The sequence below is a fragment of the Epinephelus moara genome, chromosome 20 (genome assembly GCF_006386435.1).
Source record: "Epinephelus moara isolate mb chromosome 20, YSFRI_EMoa_1.0, whole genome shotgun sequence".
NCBI lineage: Eukaryota > Metazoa > Chordata > Actinopteri > Perciformes > Serranidae > Epinephelus > Epinephelus moara.
Window position 1 is genome coordinate 30,831,356 of NC_065525.1, and position 20,310 is coordinate 30,851,665.

General features: G+C 45.7%; 1 protein-coding gene across 1 annotated transcript in view; it reads right to left on the reverse strand.

The window, feature by feature from the left end:
- Positions 1-106: 106 nt before the first annotated feature.
- The window catches only part of LOC126408154 (filamin-C-like), a 31,258-nt gene continuing 11,054 nt past the window's right edge, over positions 107-20,310 (reverse strand). Inside the window, exons 12-46 of the mRNA XM_050073550.1 lie at positions 19,030-19,223; positions 18,818-18,931; positions 18,563-18,706; positions 18,239-18,362; positions 17,811-17,971; positions 17,607-17,697; positions 17,331-17,500; positions 17,118-17,235; positions 16,762-17,024; positions 16,035-16,632; positions 15,546-15,719; positions 14,581-14,743; positions 14,167-14,495; positions 13,051-13,174; positions 12,690-12,846; positions 12,419-12,608; positions 12,307-12,330; positions 11,952-12,193; positions 11,740-11,839; positions 11,490-11,630; positions 10,024-10,152; positions 9,748-9,921; positions 9,458-9,622; positions 9,108-9,311; positions 8,848-9,000; positions 8,619-8,741; positions 8,257-8,505; positions 7,426-7,695; positions 7,168-7,305; positions 6,884-6,999; positions 5,941-6,073; positions 5,665-5,841; positions 4,442-4,660; positions 3,739-3,966; positions 107-1,907 (exon numbers count right to left, since the gene is read on the reverse strand). Of these exons, the coding sequence (XP_049929507.1) occupies positions 1,720-1,907; positions 3,739-3,966; positions 4,442-4,660; positions 5,665-5,841; positions 5,941-6,073; positions 6,884-6,999; positions 7,168-7,305; positions 7,426-7,695; positions 8,257-8,505; positions 8,619-8,741; positions 8,848-9,000; positions 9,108-9,311; positions 9,458-9,622; positions 9,748-9,921; positions 10,024-10,152; positions 11,490-11,630; positions 11,740-11,839; positions 11,952-12,193; positions 12,307-12,330; positions 12,419-12,608; positions 12,690-12,846; positions 13,051-13,174; positions 14,167-14,495; positions 14,581-14,743; positions 15,546-15,719; positions 16,035-16,632; positions 16,762-17,024; positions 17,118-17,235; positions 17,331-17,500; positions 17,607-17,697; positions 17,811-17,971; positions 18,239-18,362; positions 18,563-18,706; positions 18,818-18,931; positions 19,030-19,223 (6,287 nt within the window). The 3' untranslated portion in view covers positions 107-1,719. The remainder of the gene's footprint in view (positions 1,908-3,738; positions 3,967-4,441; positions 4,661-5,664; positions 5,842-5,940; positions 6,074-6,883; positions 7,000-7,167; positions 7,306-7,425; positions 7,696-8,256; positions 8,506-8,618; positions 8,742-8,847; positions 9,001-9,107; positions 9,312-9,457; positions 9,623-9,747; positions 9,922-10,023; positions 10,153-11,489; positions 11,631-11,739; positions 11,840-11,951; positions 12,194-12,306; positions 12,331-12,418; positions 12,609-12,689; positions 12,847-13,050; positions 13,175-14,166; positions 14,496-14,580; positions 14,744-15,545; positions 15,720-16,034; positions 16,633-16,761; positions 17,025-17,117; positions 17,236-17,330; positions 17,501-17,606; positions 17,698-17,810; positions 17,972-18,238; positions 18,363-18,562; positions 18,707-18,817; positions 18,932-19,029; positions 19,224-20,310) is intronic.

Consider the following 20,310-nt stretch of genomic DNA (forward strand, 5'->3'; position numbering starts at 1 on the left):
CTCTATCCCCCTCTCCCCCCTCGCTCTCTATCTCTCTCTGCTTGCTTGCTCGCTGCTGTCTGCATAGCGAGGAGCTCTATCTTCCACGCGGTTGTGATTCACTTGGCAACCACTCGAGATAAACATGTTGTGGTGGACAGACGCCTGGGTCCCGGTCCGGAGGAGCAGGCTGACGTGGGTGGGCCCTGCCCAGGTCCCAACGTCAGCATGGGCAGCATGGGCAGCAGCGGGCAGCGCCAGCCACTTGGCCAGATGGTCCGGAGTCGAGCTCTCGCCACTGTTCATCAAATGCACCAGCTCGCTCTGTCTTGCCTCGCCATGGCCCCCAGCATCGTGTCACAGTGGAACCAGAGAAAATTAGCACCTAATTATAGGCCCCTCTCTGTGAAGAATGGTACTGGTGCTGGTGGTGTGTGTCAGCTTGTGGAGGCTGGGTGGTTGACTCACTGTGGGACCGAGGCCTGTAGACCACGCAGAGGACATAGAGAACACATGCACAAGGCCGCGGAGGAGACACGCACACATATGCAGGGGGGAACACACACAGGGGAGAGGCTGAAACTCCCTTCTTTCTGGTTGATTTGTGCCTCAGCAGGGTCTCTCCCCACCCCACGAGGATGCCACAACAGAAACCACTTGTGTTCCATCTCTGATCCAACAGGATTAATTACACACACAATGGAAGCTGATGCCTCTGGTTTCTATGCTCCGCAGGCTCCCTTGTGTTAAGGATGGAGTAGTTAATCTTCACTGGGAACAATGGAGATTTGGTGCTGGCGTATTAGGTGGAGACGCAGATATAGAGCAGAGTTTGACTATGCTGCCATCTTGTGATTGCATCTGGACAAGTACAGGATGTAAATGAGAGGTGTGGAAGATTATCCGATTGATTCATCAGTGTAATACTAATCAGTAATGTTAATTTTGATGCTGTAGGTAAAGAAAAGGCTGTAGGAGATTCACATATATTAAAAGCCTGGAGATCTACCATCCATTAGATGCTGGCAGCAGAGAGACTGTGATCAAGAGAAGATACCCTGACAGCTGCTCAAACAGAGGAACCAGCAGTGGTCAGAAAATAGCTGCATGATGAAACTATGAAAATCTAAAAAGTAAGAAATGCCTCCTGCTGAACAGGCGAAGGGTCTGCGAGCACTGTGAGAAATCAAATAAATTCAGAGGCTTCCGTTTGGAAAGTTAGCGATTCAATCTTTATTAGGTCTGCAAAGACTTACCAAAAATAGGTTAATATAACAAAACAAAGTCAATATCTCATTCTTAAACCATACAAAACCATATTGCACCACGCTTTGATACTGCTGATTACTCCGACGTCTCTGAACATTCATGTATGATGCAATCCGTTTACAACACAACAGCACGGAGAGAGGAAGATTCATGGACCGAGCAAAACATCACTCAAAGACTCGTCAACCACCCTGTTTGCCTTTACGTCACTCTGAATGGTTGCATGGTTGTAAATGTGATTTCTGGAGTTAATAAAAAACTTTGGCACAATAGATATTCTGTCATGAAGAAAACTGTGAGCAAATGTCCGTGCAGGTTTTAGTGCATGTTGAGTATTTTGTAATCCGTTGAGGAGCGAAGAGCAGCGCCGGAGCAGAAGTACTGGGTTGTTTGATTGATGCGTGCACATGATGGGAAACAGGTGGTGGGTCAGTGGAGGAGAAGGGACAGGGGCACTGGAACAGTTTTTTTTTAGGCTACAACCATTTTGTAAGGGCTCCCAGGGACATTGTCGTCACCCCATTTGACGATGACGGTGTAGCTGCCCATGTCCTTGACGGTGTAGGTGACATTGTAGAGCTTGTTGCCCATGTGCTTGACGTACACCTCTTCGCAAGGGGCATGGGGTCCGTGCACGCCCACCATCAGCATGTTGGTACCTGGACAAGGAGAAAGAGCGGGGTTTAATGACTGTGGTGTAGAAAAGTTGCACAGGTGTGTGTGTGTGTTGGATTTTTATGTGACCAATAGATCATGGTGACAAACCCACAGAGAATCATCACCTGACTGAAGTTCACCTCAGCTCTACCTCAGTGTTTTAGTGTCTTTTAGCTCTTTGTTTTGGTTTTAAAGGGACAGTTCACCCCCCAAAAATACACATTTTCCTCTTACCTCTAGTGCTGTTTTGGTGTGAGTTGCAGAATTATGTAGATATCGTCCATAGAGATGTCTGCCTTCTCTTGAATATAATGGAACTAGATGATTCTTAGCTTGTGGTGCTCAAAGTGCCAAAACAATACATTTAAAAACCTCGACAGCAATGTCTCTTTCCAGAAATCATGACCTGGTTGGTGAAGATATCGACAGACCTTGTTGTGAGCAGTTTCATGTAGGAACTATTTTCTTTCTACCAAACTACACCTGCCAACTTGTCTGATTTTAGACAGATTTGTCAGCTTGTTACTCTCCGTCTCCATCTTCAGTCTGACAGTGCATCCTCTCAAACCGACTTCAGTAGAGGAGGGGATTTGATCCTCCCTAAACAATCACAAGAGACCAATGTATCCGCTTGAATCTGATGTCATCTTAAATCCATTTGATGCTTAGCCATGCCAAAAATACCTGCTTTGCCAGGGTTTTAGGAGTGGAGTGGAGTGAAGTGAAAGAAACTACGATGTTGGGCAATATTGAGAAGACACATAGATTTAGAACAGCCTCAATCCTCCTCATTAGTTCGATGCACTACTTGACAACAGCCTAACAACAGCTTAGTCACACCCTAAGCGCTGATTTGCTAATTGAATCACAAGGCAGCGCTCATTGGTTGTTTGAAAGCGCTGTTTCATGGTTAAAATACTACTCATACTGAGCTACACCCGGCAGTCATATATCATCCTCCACAGCTGAGCTGTAATGTTAGTAAGCTCAGTGGTGCTAGGTGAGCTAGCAGTAGATTCATGCTTCCTTCTGTGTGGTGATACAGTTGGCGGATGTAGCTCGGTAGAAAGAAAATAGTTCCTACATGAAACTGCTCACAACAAGGTCTGTAACCAGGTCATGATTTTTGAAAAGAGACAGAGAGAGTTTTTCAAATGTATTTTTTGAGCACCACAAGCTGAGTGCCATCGAGTTCCATTATATTGGAGAGAAGACAGACATCTCCACAGCCGATATCTCCAATACACTGCAACTCACACCAAAACACTTGTGATTGATATACAGCACTACAGGTACAGTAAGAGGAAAAATATGTATTGATTCTGGGGAGAACTGTCCCTTTAAGGCCCATACCTTGAATGTTTTGTTGACTCTCACTCATTAATATTTCTGTTTCAGTATAGAGCTCTGACAAAATTATGCTGCCTGACCAGCACCAAACACCAGACAAAGTTAGCGACTAACTCTCCAACATAGTGGTGCAGTGAGATGCTAAAGAGCCTGATATTTCCCCGAGGAGTTGGTGGAGACAAAATTGAACTAAAGGAGAGTGAAAACTGGACTTAGTCTGGTTGCCAGAAGCACAAATGAATGTTATTTTTGTTCCATGTCTGCTGGCAAAGAATGCTAACACATTCACCATAACAACTTTATAAGGTGATAATATGTCAGCGTTGTGTTTACAGCTTGTTTCTCTGCCCAAAAGTGGCCAAAAATCAATCAGCTTTAGTCTGCACTGTCTGCAGAAGCTCTGTTTGTGTTTGACTTGTATTATTACTGTGTGAATATGAGATCAGCTTGTGTCTTTTGTCTTTATCTGGGTGAGCGTCTCACCTGCTTTGCTGCAGTCAACTGTAAAATTGTTTTTCTGTCCGACCACAGCCTTGGACAGCCCCGCTCCACGACAAACCACCTTGCTGGCATCAGATGTCAGTTTTGAAGAGGTGGTGGAAGAGGAGGAGCTGGAGCTGTAGGCACCGCCCACTTTGGAGGTCTTGGTGACTGTTTCCACCAGGACGGAGGAGGTCTCGTGGAGGCTGTGTCCCCCTGACAGCCGGGCGCCTGCAGGAGAGGGAGAGACGGAGAGGTTATCTAATGTCATCAGAGCTCAGTCCAGACATTACATAATACACTCAGTATTGACATCGATATGAGGGAAGCAAAGATGCTGCTGCTCTCGGGGACTTTTATTCTACAGATAAGTGCAAGGAAGTGGACTAATGCCTGAGCTCAAATAGGAAAATATATCATACCACTTTCAAATAAAGTGAACTTCTAAAACTCATGGGAGTTCTTCTCATTCTTGAAAGTATTTTTATGTCACATTAATAAAAAAAGGAATTTGTATGCAGCAGGCAGCAACAGGAATACATCAGCGTAGTGCGAGACAGCTTTTATGTAAGATGTACGCTGAGCAGTATGAACGAAGATGACATAACGTTTCCCTGACTTTTTTCAGAGGAACATTTGTTTCATAATCGAGACACTTGTCATGTGAGATCCACAGATCAGATGGGAGAGTGACTGTCTGGCGGACCTGTGATTTTGGCTTTGAAGGGGCTGCCCACTATGTGCTGTGGTCCTCCGTATTTGATAGTGATGAGATAGTTGCCAGGCGCCATGGGCGTATAGGTGATCTTGTAGCCTTCAGGACACTCCCGGCAGTCCATCTTGACCTTGGACGGGCCGTCGATGTTGACCGATAGAGTGGCGGAGCCTGCGTTACAGGTGTTGACCACAAACTCTGAGGATACACCTGGAAGGAGGTCAAGGCAGGAAAAGATTAAAGACTAACTCAAACACTGCACATGGTGTTATGTTAGAAAATAAAATCACAAGAAAACCATGCTTAAAGGGGAACTTCAGTATTTCCAACCTGGCCCCAATTTATCTTTTTTGTGTGTTAAATAATGTGAACAACGATTGTTGAAACTGGTCTATTGAGCAAGATCGCAGCAGCAAGCAGTGGTGAAACAGGCTGCAATGTAACCACTCAGGGCATGTTCGCACTGTCAGTTACGTCCACTTAAAGGGATTGTTTTTGCCACTGACAGGCTCAGATTGTTATTTTAAGTGTCTTACAACTTATGGAAAGGATCCCTACAGAGATAGACTTTTTTGTTACAGAGTAAGATCCATTTCGTTTAACCAGACACAACCTTGAAATATCGGCAAAGACACCAGAAAACAGTCAGTTTAGTGTATATAGAGACAGTATATTTTCACATCTAACTGGATAAATTAAGGGTTTAATTTCAACCAAACCAGAGTTGATGAATGTTAGAACAGTAAATGGACAAACAAAGACAGCTTTATGAGGGTTTTTTTTGGCTTCTGTCAACTTCAAATGAGGTGTGTTATAGGATAATAAAATTACTGTTTATTTAAATGGAGTCTGGTGGGTTTGGCGATAGCGATTTCGGGGCTATTTCTGGTTCAACAAAGAGCATCTTCCTCTAAAACAAAAAGGTCTATCTCTGTAGGGATCCTCTCCATAATGTTGCAGCAGGCACTTAGAATAACAATCTGAGCCTGTCAGTGGCAAAAACACGAACTTCTAGTGGTAACCATGACCATGCAAACATGCCCTGAGTGGTTACGATACATTACTGCACCCATTTAAAAAGCTGTTGCTCCCTTTAGTCACTTAGACACAAAATCATGGGAGAAGAGGGTCCAGGTTGAATAAATACTGAAGTTACTCGTTAATAAGCAGTAAATGTGGTACGTATTTGTAGTGGTGGTGTTGGTGATATCTACCTGTGGTTCCTCCCTGCAGTCCAGGGCCATGTGCTGTCACCATGCCTGGGTCTCCAGCCAGCCCTGGGTCTCCCACTCGCACGTTAAATGGGCTCCCAGGAATGTGGCATCCATTGAACTTGACATCTATGGAGTGAACTCCGTTCTCCCGTGGAATGAAGCGGATCGCACTCTTGTCTGAACACAACAGAAGTGGATATGTTACTCCTAAATGATGCTCACAGGTATAAAAAAAAGAGAATTCTCTCTGTACTTCAAAGTTTGGTTGGTACGTACCGCTGTCGAGCTCAGTGACATAGCATTCCTCAGAAGAGCCAGAGGGAGTGTGGACTTTGGCATCAACCACCCCTCGAGCACCACTGCGCTGCACCATGAAGGATGCCTCTTGGTTTACCTTCAAGTCCTTCTCCTGCAAAAGACAGAGGGAATATGATCAGAATATATGTGCGTGCATTTGTGTGTGCCCGCACCTCAAGGGACACAAAGTGTGCTGTGACTCATCACGCCTGAACGAGAATAGATTGAGCGGTTGGGTGTGAGAGGCAGGAAAGGTCAGAGTTTACAGCGAGGCGTTTAGTGTTTTGGCCCTACAGGCGGACGAGTGGTCCTACCAGACATGAGAGGTAGTGTGACATTTTAAACATCGGTCTGATATTGCACTTCACCTGGCTTCTAGTGGTAGGAAAGTACTCTGAAGTGGCATTTCAGTCATCTAAAAATACATGTTTTTAGCATTGTTGGCAAATGTAATGGAAACTGTGAAGGCAAATAAAACACGCGTCTGTGAAGTGAGGAGAGCAATATTGTGAGCTGTCACAGGTATCTTTAAAGGAGTCTTTATCTTCCGCTCACTGTTTTCTTGCTTTGTCCTCTCAGACAGAAACACAATCACACAGACTCGCACACTGCCCACACATAGCACAGCTTGTGTTGCCCCACATTAGCGAGGGACAGTTAATCCAGCCCTTCATCACTGGCCAGCATCACAGTATTATAGTCGCGGATACTGCTCCAGCGCTGGCATTCAATTACAATTCAAGGGCAAAGTGCTATCAGACAGAAATATCTTACAGCCACTCAAACATTATGTCGCATGCAATCTGCTCGTCAACCCTGATATTTTCTGACTGTGCATGTGTTGTGTCTGTGCTTGTTTTGCACAACAAAATTAATGTGGCTTTTGTCAACTCTGGGTCTGTGTATGTGTGTGTGATCTCACCTGAAGGCTTGTGACAGTGAGCCTGCGGGCCTCGTCTGACAGTGTAGCAATCGGAACGATGAATGGGCTGTCAGGGATGTGCTCATTGTTGAACTTGATTGACACCTCGTAGTCACCTGGGGACGCAGACAGGTTATTTACTTTCACCATCAAATGAACTGGAGGAAGAATTACTGAAAGGTTTAGCAGTGCAGAGTGAGAAAAACAAAATACTCACAAAAAAAAACTACAAAAAAACATTCAAATGAGGAAACTTCCATGCTTGCTGGTGACAAAAGTTTTACCTGGTTCTTTCACTATGTAAGAGACGCCGCAGGAGCCATCTTTCCTGTCCTCAAATGAGATTTCAGCCTTGCTGGGGCCTTCTACAGCGATAGACAGACCGCCAGCACCTGCCTCTCTGGTCCAGATACTAAATTCAGCTGCAGAGGGTGAAACAAAGTTTTTAAGTGTGAACATTTCATGAAACTTTTAAAATATCCTGAGGAGTATACAGAGAAAACTTTTCTTTCCACTGTCCACAATCCACAGAGTTAACTTACATGGTGCTCCAGCCACGCCTCTTTCCAGACCAGGTCCACCTGCGCGGACCTTGTGCGCTCCTCCTTCCCCCATGGGCCCCACAGTAAACTGGAAGGGGCTACCAGGGACGTGCTGGCCCCTGTACTTGACGTTGACAGTGTGGGCTCCCATTTCATGGGGGATGAAGCGCACGCTGTAGGTGCTGCTCCCACCATCCACGATGTCAGCATCCACTGTTTTCCCACTGGGGCTGGTCACCTGAGCCGTCATGGTCTGAGAGCCACTCTCAACTGGAGGAGGCAGAGCAGCAAAGACGACATCTTTAGATACAGCCAAGACATTCACAGAGGGGCAGAGGGTATGTAACAGATATCCTTAGCTAAAAATACTGGAACATATGTACTTTACAGGACAGTTAAATAGAGCAGTGTGTAGGATTTAGTGGCATCTAGTGATGAGGACTGCAGTTTGCAACCAGCTATATTTTCTCCTGTGTGCCAAATGTGAAGTCCCTTCAGTGTTCGTGTCCAGGAGGGTTTTACCATGAGCCAAATTATCCGCAGAGGTCTCTCCATCTCTAAAATAAATGGTACAGGTGATTAAAAATAGTAAAAACACTGATTAAAGAGAGCCAGTGTTTGGTTTGTCCGCTCTAGGCCACTGTAGAAACATGGCGGAGCAACACAGTGATCTCTGTAGACGAGGACCTGCTCACCAGGTGATTGTACACTAACAAAAACATACATTCCCTTTCTGAAAATAGATCCCCCTAAATCCTACACACTGGACCTCTAAGCCAAAGCATACCAGTTTTCACATTTCAAAATTCGGCTTTAAATTCGTACTCTCACCCTCAGGTCTGGCAGTGATGCCAGCGAAGCTGCTGAGAGACTCTCTGCCCAGAAAGTCTCCAAACACATCTCTGAAGGGGCTTCCTCCTCCGCCCACCTGGGTGCTCTCCTCCACTCGCACTTCCCTTTTGGTCTCCCCGCCGCGGGTTTTGCTGATCTCCGTGCGCTCTGTGCGGGTGTACGTGTGGCTGCTGCGGGTGAATGTCCTGGTCAGTCTCTCCTGAGCTGAAACCATCTGGAACCAGTTTCCTACAGCGAGGAGAAAGCAGCGAGAACACACATGTGAGTGTGGAGCGGGTTCATTGATTTTAAGATGGCTGACCGCTGCCCTCCAACCACCTCTAACTGGCTCTTGTTCTCACCTGGGATCTTGAGGTTAAGGCCGCATGTGCTGCCCACTGAAGCAATAGAAGAGGCCTGTCTCTTTCTAGTGATACTCTCCTTCATCCTTCCTTCTCCGGTCACCTTTACTGTGAAAGGACTTCCTGGAGGGCACAAACGCATACACAGTTATCAAAATATATAGACAGTTATTTTATTTTAAGATGGGAAATGTTTTATTTGTTGATTTTCCAAGTAAAATAGTCAAACCTGGAATATGTTTTTCAGCAAACTTGATGTTAACAGTGTAATTTCCAGGTTCTGTTGGACAGTAAGTGACTCTGCATGTCCCGTCCTCCATATCTTCACAGTTGATATCCACTTTGCTCGGACCTTCGATTGACAATGCTAGACCTCCATAACCTAAAGGAAGAAGAGAAGTAGAGAGATGTTGAAAAAGTATGCATTGCTTTGTATTTTTCCCAGCCACACTTGCTGTGAAGGTGAAACGCACCGTCTCTACATCTTACCTGCATTCCTTGTATCCACAAAGAACTCAGCCATCTCGAAAGTGTGTGCCTCCACCAGGCCTTTACCGAAAGCCTTCACTCTGCTGGCCTCGCCGATCTCTGACTGGCCGACCATGATTTTAAAAGGGCTGTTGGCCACATGCACGCCGTTCTTCCTCACGCTCACTTCGTGCTCGCCGACCTCCTTAGGGGTGAAAGAAATACCTGCAAATGTAAAAAAAAAAAAAAAAGGCAGAGAGAGGGAAAAAAAATCAAGACAACAAAGCAGAAAAATGAAATCTAAATGCATTCGTCTTATCTGTGTTCCACCCTCCCTGTTATTTTGTGTATCTCGCCAGTGAATATCTCACCGAGGTGTCTGTTGGGCAGCCTCTTGAGCAGGCAGGGTTCCTCATTGCCTGATGGTGCTCTGATACTGGCAGTCAGGGAGCTCAGATCAGTCTCTGCAATCTTCAGGGACACGTCAGCTGCTGTTCCGACATTCAGCTGGGATGTCCTGGTTATGGCATCGTCCCCTTGACATAAAAAAGGTGGTTTAGATGTTTGTCTACCCCTAAAACCTGATTTATAATGAATCCATCCATTTTATATATATGTCAACAGTGTTAAAAAATGTAGGAGAAGTGATTTATGTCCTCACCAGTGATCTTAGCAGTAAAGGGACTGCCAGGAATGTGCTTGTTGTCAAACTTGACGATGATGTTGTAGTCTCCTGGAGCTGTGGGCAGGTAGGACACAGTACAGGTACCGTCTTTGTTGTCCTTGCAGGTGATCTCGGCCTTAGAGGGACCCTCCACTGCCAGTGACAGACCACCTGAGAGGGAGAGAGAAAAAACACCCATATTTTTTACTTTTCTACAACACAGCAAGGGTTAACTCTATAACCAAATTTGACTGGGGAAGTAAAGTATAGTACCTTCTCCTGCATTCTTGGTAACAACGGTGAAAGTAGCAGCCTTGTTGACCATGCCGTAACTCAGACCTGGACCATAAGCAGTCACCACTCCGCTGTTCACAGCATCCACAAAGAACTGCAGAGGGCTTCCTGTAAGGGATTAGCAAGTTACAGCAATGAGACCCAGAACTGTGAATAGTATGGACCATTTCTTATTTTTAACCCGAGGGCCCCTTTGCCCCTAAGAACAGAGTTACAAGGGACAGTGGCTGAAATCCTCCCATATGAAATGTCACAACCCTTCAAGACAATAATGTATCATCAGTAGCTGTCAACGGTGTTTAACAGACACGACTGTGGCAATAATGGTATAATCACAATGACATTTGCTATTTATCTGATCGAGAAAGTAAAGCATGGACACGTGATTCATTCATAAATCTGACTTATCAACGTCATTTCTGTTTGTCACTGATGCTGCTCTGTTCTGTTCCCTGGGGTTTTTGCTACTGCTCTCCCTGCCTTAGGCTTTCCATGTATGCGCATGGAAGGGCAGGCAGATTTGCTCTCTCTGCCTCAGGCTTTCCTCGTTTGCACATGGAAGGGCAGAGAGGTGTGCTCTCACCGCCTTAGGTTTTCTTCGTAGGCATGTGGAAGAGGTCTAGGAATGGCAGAGAGGCCCCAGAACAGAGCCATACCAGCAAATATAATACTGCAAATGGAAATAGTTGTCACTGACTTAAGTGGTCCTGACTGAACTTAAGTTTCACGCTATCAATCGATCAAACAAGTCGGCAAATAAAAAAAGAACGCTTCATTACCAGGCCACTAGCAGTATTCTGTAGGCTAATATTATCAACCCGTGCTCCTGCCCTGCTAATCTGCACCCATGTTAGCGGAGCAGTAACAATTGCAGCAACTTCGTTGCTGGACTTTTGGGCATCATATGCCATCAAAGAGGGGAAACGTGAGATGGCAATATGTCAAAAAGCCTTATTGTCAATCACAAATCAGCAATAACAATGTAAAGTTAGCTACCTAGCTAGTTAGCTACCGAGACATCAGCATACTACTAGACTAGTGCTTCTTTTGTTGTGCTTGTTATAAATAAAATGACGATATTACATCGAAATGACATTAAATTTAGATAAGATAGATAGTTTCTTATAATTTTTTAAATCTTTATTAATAAAGAAAATACATTTTGTTTCTTTTTTTGCTTGTTACACTCAGTTAGGAGTGTGACTCTGAAAAAGGAGGGCCATGCAGTCCCAACACTTCGCCCTACCTCTCTGTCCCAACAAGAATCAGGACACCCAGCCTCTAGACACGAACGTGCAAAACAAATGGGTGAGGGCTAAGTGGTAGAGGCAAGGGGTGTATTGAGATTGAGCCTATCTATCACATTTTGCTTACAAAAATAAAAGCTATAAATCAAGGTTATTTTTAAAGTTGACAGCTGCTCTCTAATGTGCCGCGTTTCTGACCTGGAATGTGGTTGCCTTCATATTTGATGTCCATCTCGTGCAGACCTCTCTCTGTGGGCTGGTACTTGATTGTGATGGTGCCATCCTTATTGTCAGTGATATGCGGGCGGGCAGTCTTGCCCGAAGGCATCCGCACCTCACCTAGAAATGACAGCGGTTTTGGTGAAAATGTCAGTGACCTAAAATAGATGTTTTGTGGGTGTGTGAGTGTGCAGGATTTTCTTTTCTGTCTGAGTGCTGTTTGTCACACCTGTGATTTCTCCTTGCTGTGGCGTGAAGGGGACGAGGAAGTTAACGGGCCGGAAGAGAGGATCCACAGTATCGCGCGGAACAACTGGCTCATTTGTGGCCTGTCAATACAGAGAGAAGAGAAATAGTTGGTTTCATACAGCTGAACATTAGACCAACAGTGAGTCTTGCACACAACCGTACACACAGTTGTTAAAATGCTCCCTCACTCACCACCACATGGAAGGGACTCTTGGGGATGTTCTGTCCCCCAAAGCGGATGGTGATAACATATTTCCCAGGCTCAGGGGCTGTGTAGTAAATGTCAAAGGTCCCATCACGATTTTCCACCACATCCATGTCCAGCTCCATCCCTTGTGGGGTCTGCACCTTACAGGTCACCTTGCCTTTCCCTGCCGCCTTTGCATCCACTGTGATGACCGTGTCCTCGGAGGTCTGCAGCTTCTGAAGGCTTGCTGTTAAGGAGAGAGGGGATAAGGATAAAGGGTGAGAAGTGCTGCATAAATGCATGGATCTGAGGATTTTCTAGCAATGTGTCAGACATAAAAACAAAGCCTCTGTTACTCACACACGCCGTGTCCTCCAATAGAAACTGGAAGGAAAAAAAATGCAGATTTTGAGCATAAATGTATGAATGCTACAGATTTATTAGAATAATGGCTTCACAGTGGTTTTCTTACCTGTGAGGCGACATTTGCTGGCGTCTCCTGTGGGCAGGGACTGGATGCGGTATGGGGAGTAAGGGATCTCATCTCCTCCATATTTAATGGTGATAGTATAGGGGCCTGTAGAGTCAGGCACATAGGAGACAGTGTAGGTGCCGTCCCTGTTGTCCTGGATGGTTGCATTCTTTGGCTTGCCCTCTGGGTCCTGTCAATAGGCAATATTAAGTTATTTTAAATGGTGGCTTATGGTTAAAAAACGAATTGTGTGAAAGGGAGCTGAACCCACCAGAATCTGCACAGTGAGCAGTCCCTCTCCGGCGTCACGAGCATCAATGGTGAACTCAACTGGCAGGCTCGCAGACACACCTTTTGTGTCTAGACCAGGGCCACTGGCGCGTACCTTGCTGGCGTCATGCCCAGGCTGAGACATTACCTTGAATGGACTGTGGAAGAAGGAGAGAATATCAAGTGTAATTACTAAACCCAGTTCTACAAAAGAAAGAAATGGGAACAGAAAATTTGCTGAACTGCACTTTTTCTTTTTTTAAATCCAGCACGCCAGACAGAGCGGAACTTTAATTAAGACATATCTGCACATACTGCCTGGCTTGGTGGGTTTTCTTTTTTTTTTTAAACTCATACTGTACCTGTGTGGGACTTCCTGATCTGCATATTTGACAGCGACAGTGTAAGGGCCATCCTGGGCTGGGGTGTAGTGAACTGTGTGGGTGCCATCGCCATTGTTCTTCACACCAACTGGCTCCACAGTACCTGGAAATAACCATGTACAACCAACTTGCTGTTATTTGTCAACTTCCCAGCATGCCTTATGCCAATCGGCCACATGAATGGGTTTCCCCAAGTTATGCTAGGGCTACCTGGGCCCAAAATAGGCATCTTATCTGGGCACCATGGGTAAACCCACTCATGTGGGCAACTGGCATGGGGCCATTATGGAACCCATGGTCAGTCCCATATGGGGCCCATTTTTCAGCCCATTTACTACACACATTGGCCCCACATACAAATGTTGGCTGGGTTAAGCTGAGCTTGGACTACAGGAGCTCTAAAATCCTACCCGATTTTGAAATCAGGATGCACCATAAGGAGAAATTACATGGATGTTCTTCTCTGTTATCTCAAACAAGAACACACCACAGGATAATATTAAGATTATTGTGCCACAGGGAGCATGAATTCACCACCTCCATGATCTCATGGGGAAGTAGATGTCAACAAAACAGATCAGATGTGGTGCGGCAACTTGCTGTATTGTTAAAAATGATTTGCAGTGAGACAAAACAAAAGCAGAAAGCTAAACAAGTCTGAATGAGAAAATTGTCAACACAGGTTGTCTATTCTTTGGCGAGAACTGGAGGTGAGATTTTAACTGTCAGTATTAATATCTGTCAACAGTAGTATGCTAACTAACATTAGCCTCAAGGGCTAAAATGTTTAGGTGCTTGCCAACACCCTCAGCTGCTTCATAGTTACATAAACGAAACTGTAATCATCCAGATTTTAAATCCTAAATATCAAACATGTCTGCGAGCAGTTCAGGAAGTTTAAGACTGGATCAGTAAACCTCTCACATTACCAGATAATCCTGGCCGAACATCAGTACTGACAAATGTCCTGGAACAGATTCCTCCTCTGATCATCAGGAGTAGAGGGGTGAATCAGGGATAAATCGGCCCCTGTAATCTGAGCCTGGCTTTAGAGTAGTAAAGGTTTATGGGTTTTCATCATGAGCTGGTCCTCACCTGTTGGTCCATAGAGTTTGACGTCCAGTGGAGCCTGTCCAGCCTTGGTACAGTCTACTGTGAAGGTCTGAGGAACATGAGCTCTCACTCCGGTGCCCAGTCCTGGACCTGAGCACTTCACCTTGCTGGGGTCCACAGGGTCCTTCACTGGTACACGGAAGGGACTGCCTGGGATCGGGTGGCCTCCGTAGTTAATGTTGACATCATAGTCTCCAGGAGTGTAGGGAATGTACTCCACACTGCAGCTGCCATCTTTATTGTCCTTGCAGGATATTTTAGCCTCAGAGGCTCCCTCAATGGTCAGGCCCAGACCTCCTGTACCAGCTCCCCTGAGAGAGAGAAGCAAACGCTGTTATTCAAATGTACATATTTGAGTTCACACAAATGTCTCCTGTAAAAATGATCCAACAGTACCTGGTCTCCACAGTGAAGTAGTTAGGCTTGTTGGTAATCCCTCCCTCCAGACCTGGTCCATAAGCGCGAACCCTGGTTGGATCGCACCCCTCCACCACAGACACTCTGAAAGGACTCTTGGGAACAGGCGCCTCGTCATAATGCACCTCAATCAGATGCATTCCTACGCACAATCAGATACATCAGTTTAGCGTCTCATATCGTACCTCTCTGCCTGAATGTTCTCAAAGCGTGCCGATATACTCTGTTATTGCTGCTTGCTTTTAATTATGAGCCAGACAAATTCCTTTTTAGGGAGATAAACATCTGTTTATTTATAAAAGAAACCATCTAGAGCGCAGACGCTCTGCTGAACGTACAAGGCATTACATCTGTTCCCTATTCATTATTCTGTTACAACATTTTTCTGACAGAGCCCTCTCAGTAGGCCTATATGCCAGATTCCCAGCAGCACTGCTATGATATTAGAGCACGTCTGGTGGTGGAGAAGTGCTCTGTGATCTCTTTGCTTTGTGTTATAGGTCTCTATTAATATCTCCTGTCATTCCCCTGCTGTATAGCTGTGTGCAGGCAGCCTTCAGCACACATACCTGCCTGGTTAAGAGCTTCTGTTCCAGAGCACACTATTTATAAAACAGAGCCTGTCTGCCTCTCCCTGCTCTTTGCCCCTCACATCATTGCTCCACTGCATCATTCTGTATTTATACCCCTCTCTTTCTCGTTCTCTTTTTCCCACTCTCCTGCTTTATTCCCAAATGGCGCCCAGCACAAGCACCTGTTAGTGATTTCTCTGTCTGTCTGCATGCTCTCTTTCAGACAGCCTGCCTGATGTAAACTCCTCTACCTCTTAGCAGTGGGTTAGGTTTCCTAATGTTAAAATCTGACACAGATCTCGCCACCTTATAATCCTTTAATTGTGTGAATTAACACTGTTAAATGGAATGAAGCCATATTTTTGCTCCTACCATCCTCGAATGCAGTGTACTCCACTCTGTAGGTGCCGTCTCCCTTGTCAGTGATGTAGGAGTCTGTGTTGGTGCCGGAGGGGCTGATAATGTGAACCTTCACATGATTTCCTCCAACCTTGTTGAGGGCGCGAGCATCAACGATGAAGTGGGTTGTGACTTCTCTGAGGACCCCTAGAAACAGAAAAACCCTTCCGGTGATTTGTTGTTAAAGAAAACCAAGACCAGGTGGCCTCAGCCACTTTAAGACTTATAAATCATTATGATGAATGAATGAACTGTTTCTCAACTAGTTAAAACATACACACTCAGGCTGCAATTAAAAATGCAATATCTTCATTATTAATGAATCTGTCTATTATAATTACCAAAAGCAAAACTGGAGTTGTAATGATAAACAACCTGCACATGCTGGCCAATTTGCTTGATAAATAACTTAAGAGTTCAATTAATAGACTTATTTTAAGTTTAAGTTCCTGGTCTTGTTACCTCTGGGCTCCACTCCTGGTCCATAGACATGCACGCCGCTGGTGTCCACAGAGGGCTCAACCTGCAGGACCTTGGGAAACTGGGGAATCATCTGGCCGCCATATTTGATCGTGATGGTGTGTGAGCCGTGGAAGGATGGGATGTATGTAACGGAGAAGGTCCCCTCTGCTGTTTTCTGGATGTGCACTTCAGCCTTCACCCCGGTCTCTGACACAATCTCAATGGTGAGCTCAGCGTCGCCTGCACGGGTGCAGTCCACAGTGAAGGTCGCCGGTTCGCCCGCCTTGGCCTTCTCCAGGCCCGGCCCGAAAGCCGTCACCTTGCTGGGGTCCAGGGCTGGGCGCACAGCAGCCTTGAAGGGAGAGCCGGGAATGTGCTTCTCGGCAAACAGAATGTTGATGGCATACTCCCCGGCCTCGGTGGGCAGGTAAAACACTGAGCATGTGCCATCACCATTGTCCTGGCACTCGATCTTTGCCTCGCAGGGACCCTCCACAGTCAGGCCCAGCCCGCCTGCACCAGCTCCCTTTGTGTCAATAGTGAATGGAGCTGGTTTACCCACAATGCCTCCCTTCAGGCCTGGGCCATAGGCTCTCACCTGTGATGCAAGACTCAGGTTACTATTTGAGATGTGGTATACCACACATCAAATATTTGTATGTTATGTTTCACGAGCTTCAAGTATGAAGAAAGTGCAGAGCCACATGCAGCTTTAATGAACTTTTACCTTTGAAGGATCAGCAGGCATCACTGCTTCAACCCCAAAGGGGCTTCCCATCACCGGGTTGCCATCATAGCTGACATCAACCTTGTACTGCCCCTCCTCTGGGGGAATATACTTCACACCGTGAGTGCCTTTGGCTTTGTCTGATTCCAGCTTGCATGGGATTGGCCGGCCAGAGGGGGAGGTCATCTTAACACCCACATTGCCTTGCCCACCGGCGCCCTTTGTGTTGACTGTGAACTCCTGATCCTTTCCAACCTCCACTTCTGCAAGAAACAACACCAAACACTTAAACTGTTGCAACTAACTACTTTTACACACTGAATGCAAGAGTACAATATTTAGTGTTTGTAACTTACTGGTGTCTAATCCCTCCACTTTCACCTTCCCAATATCCAGAGGGGGTGCCACTGTGATGTGGAAGGGGCTCTTGGGAATGGGATCTCCTCCGTGTGTGACTGAAATTGCCATGTTACCCTAAAAAAGGCACAAGAGGAGCGATGAATATTGATTGATTTGAGTTATTATTGTGAATAATCTGTGCAACCTGTTCAAACAGAGAGTTACTGTACCTGTTGAAGAGCCGTGTACTTGACAGTGTAGGAGTAATCGTGGTTATCGATGATCTCAAAGTCACGAACCGCCTCTCCTGGGCCTGATGCTGTGAAATGTACCTCAGGCTTGGCCTTGCCGGCTCCCTTTGTGTAGATGGTGAAGTGGGTTGGAGTGCCCACCTCCACTCCTGAAACACACACGTGCTTTGTCAGTGATACCAGTCCTGATCAAATCAAATCATTTCTATGACATTTACGTGTTGTAGTGTCGTGCTTGGTATTTCTAGTTCTCACCTGTTTTGTTGAGTCCGGGGCCCTCTGCTCTCACCTTACCAGCATCATGGGAAGGATCCACCTTGACTTTAAATGGACTGATGGGAATTTCCTGACAATGGCAATCATAAAATAATCATAAGAAATTACTCCAGATTAAATAAAATTTAAAAAAAAAAAAAGATTCTACACAAGTCCCTCGTGCACTGGAAACTGTATTCTCACCTGGTCAGCAAACAGCACCATGATGGTGTATCGGCCTGCAGCGGGGGGAGTGTACTTGACAGTGAAGGTGTCATTGTCATTCTTGATGATGTCAAAGTCGATGTCTGCCTCGGCAGGGCCAACCACCCCCGGGGCACACTTGATTCCAATGCTGATGTCCCCTAATGGTGCATAGCAATGAGCACGGTTCAAGGGGGTCATTCAAAAGCAGATGATGTGAATAAATAGAGGCAGGCGCTCCGCTGCCTTGAGCTTCATTTTAAGTAAATCTCAAATAACTTTCCTCAACTTTGTCAGCTAAACTGCACAGATACTCTGTTCTTTACATTTTTCAACATCCACATAATGTGGTACTAATTTCATTAAGAGTCAGCCAAACTCAGTTGTGTTTTTGTAACCACTCACGCCATCTCCTCGTACATGCTCACCTTGACCGGCCTCGCTGCAGTCCACTGTGAAGTATGTTGGCTCGTTAGCCTTAAGCCCCGTCTTTTCCACTCCAGGCCCATAGACCTTGACTTTGTCTGGATGACATCCCTCTCCAACCAGCACCTAATGAATTCACAGTGTACTTGAGGCAAAATCAGTTGCTTCAAGTACAACTTCTGCACTCCTCTTACTTTGGTGGAGTATCATTATATTAAATTAACTGAATTTAAAGTGCAGCGTAGTTATGTGTGTGTGTGTGTGTGTGTGTGTGTGTGTGTGTGTGTGTGTGTGTGTGTGTGTGTGGACATCATCATGTGTCTTACCCTGAAGGGGCTGTTGGGCACGTTGACGTCCCCCCAGGAGATAATGATGGTGTGTTTAATGGACTTGACAGGGGTGTACACACACAGAAATGTGCCGTCTCCCTTGTCAGTGATCTTGATGTTGATGGTGCAGCCTTCAGCGTCCTGAGTGAATACAAAAGCATGTCAGCTCTGGTCTGTACAGCCACATCCAATATAGATGATGTGTTCCTATGAATAAACAATAAAGGTTTCAGGAGCTGGTGCTTTCTGTACCTGTGCGTAAATCTTGAGGTGACCCTTCCCGGCCATGCGGGCATCGATGGTAAATTCAGTTGGTTTGTTCACAATGACGCCAGTTGGCTGCAGGCCTGGACCGTATGCTTTCACCTGCAACATTTATATCTTGTTTAGAATATGATCACGTCACCACAGCAACCTACTTTATACTTATACATTCGCTACATGATTCACTGAGTGGAAATTACCTTCTCAGGGAAGCAGTCATTGACTGCAGGAAGGATGTGGGCCATGAAGGGACTGTCCTTGATGTCCTCGTCATCACAAATGACATGGACAGCATAGTCACCGGGCTCAGTGGGCCAATAGCGCACATCACAGGAGCCATCACCCTTATCATCACACTCAATTTTAGCCTGTGATGGGCCTTCGATGGAGAAGCCTTAACATCCAAAAATTAAAACATTCAGATTTCACATTCAGAATTAGGTCTGGGCAATGTGTCAATATCAAACTGATATCGTAATATGAGACTAGATATCATCTTAGATTTTGGACATCGTTATAGGGGTGTCAGTTCGGTTCATTAACCGGTAACTAAATGGTTAATTTTTAAGGAAAAAACATAAAACATTTCCTTTTAGTCTGGCGCTCCATTGACGCAGTGAGCAGTAACCATTTAGAGGTGGGAAAATTTTATTGTTTCTCTGATGTCTTATTTTACTTTCTGTTGGCTTTGCTGACAGCTAGCTAGCCCCGTTAACATGCATAATAGCTACTGCCCACCCCCCAGTCTCCACTCGTTAGCTAACGTTAGCCTGAGCTGCTCTGTCCTGTGCACCACCCAAGCCGGGTGGGAGCTAGCTAGCGGTGCCACTCAAGGAACCCCCCAGGTAGCCCCGTAGAATGAGCAGCTTCATTTTGAGCCGCAAAACCCCTTTAGCACTGTTAACTATACTAGCACCACTAGCCATGCTGACACTGCTAAAGGTGCTAAGAGAGCTAACAGCCATGCTGACACAGCTAATGTTGCTAACAAAGCTAACAGCTAAAGGGGGGGGGGGGTGTTGCACCTCAAAATTGAGCTGATTACTCATTGGGGTGACCTTAGGGGGGACTGGAGGGTGGGCCCTATGTTTCCACAGCAACAGTGCCAGGTTAGAACAGCATTACTAGCGGTAATCGCCGAATGAACAGCGCCGCTAGCTGGCTCCCACCAAACCCGGGTGGCAGACAGTGCAGTAAACTGAAGAGTAGCAAAAACAACCCATGCGTAACTAACATTCTCAGTGGTTAACCAGTTAACGGTTAACAGTTGACATGCGTAATTGTAAGTGTTGTCTATTCCTTGTTTTAAAGGCTGAATTACAGTAAAGTGTAATTTTCCGACCTTACCTATAGTCATTATATCCTCATTACCGATGATTATTTATCAAAAATCTTTTGTGAACGCAGCAATCTCTCTATCAGCATGCCCTATTTACTGTACAGTTTTTAGAAATCCACTTTTCTTGTGGGAGAGCTCATAA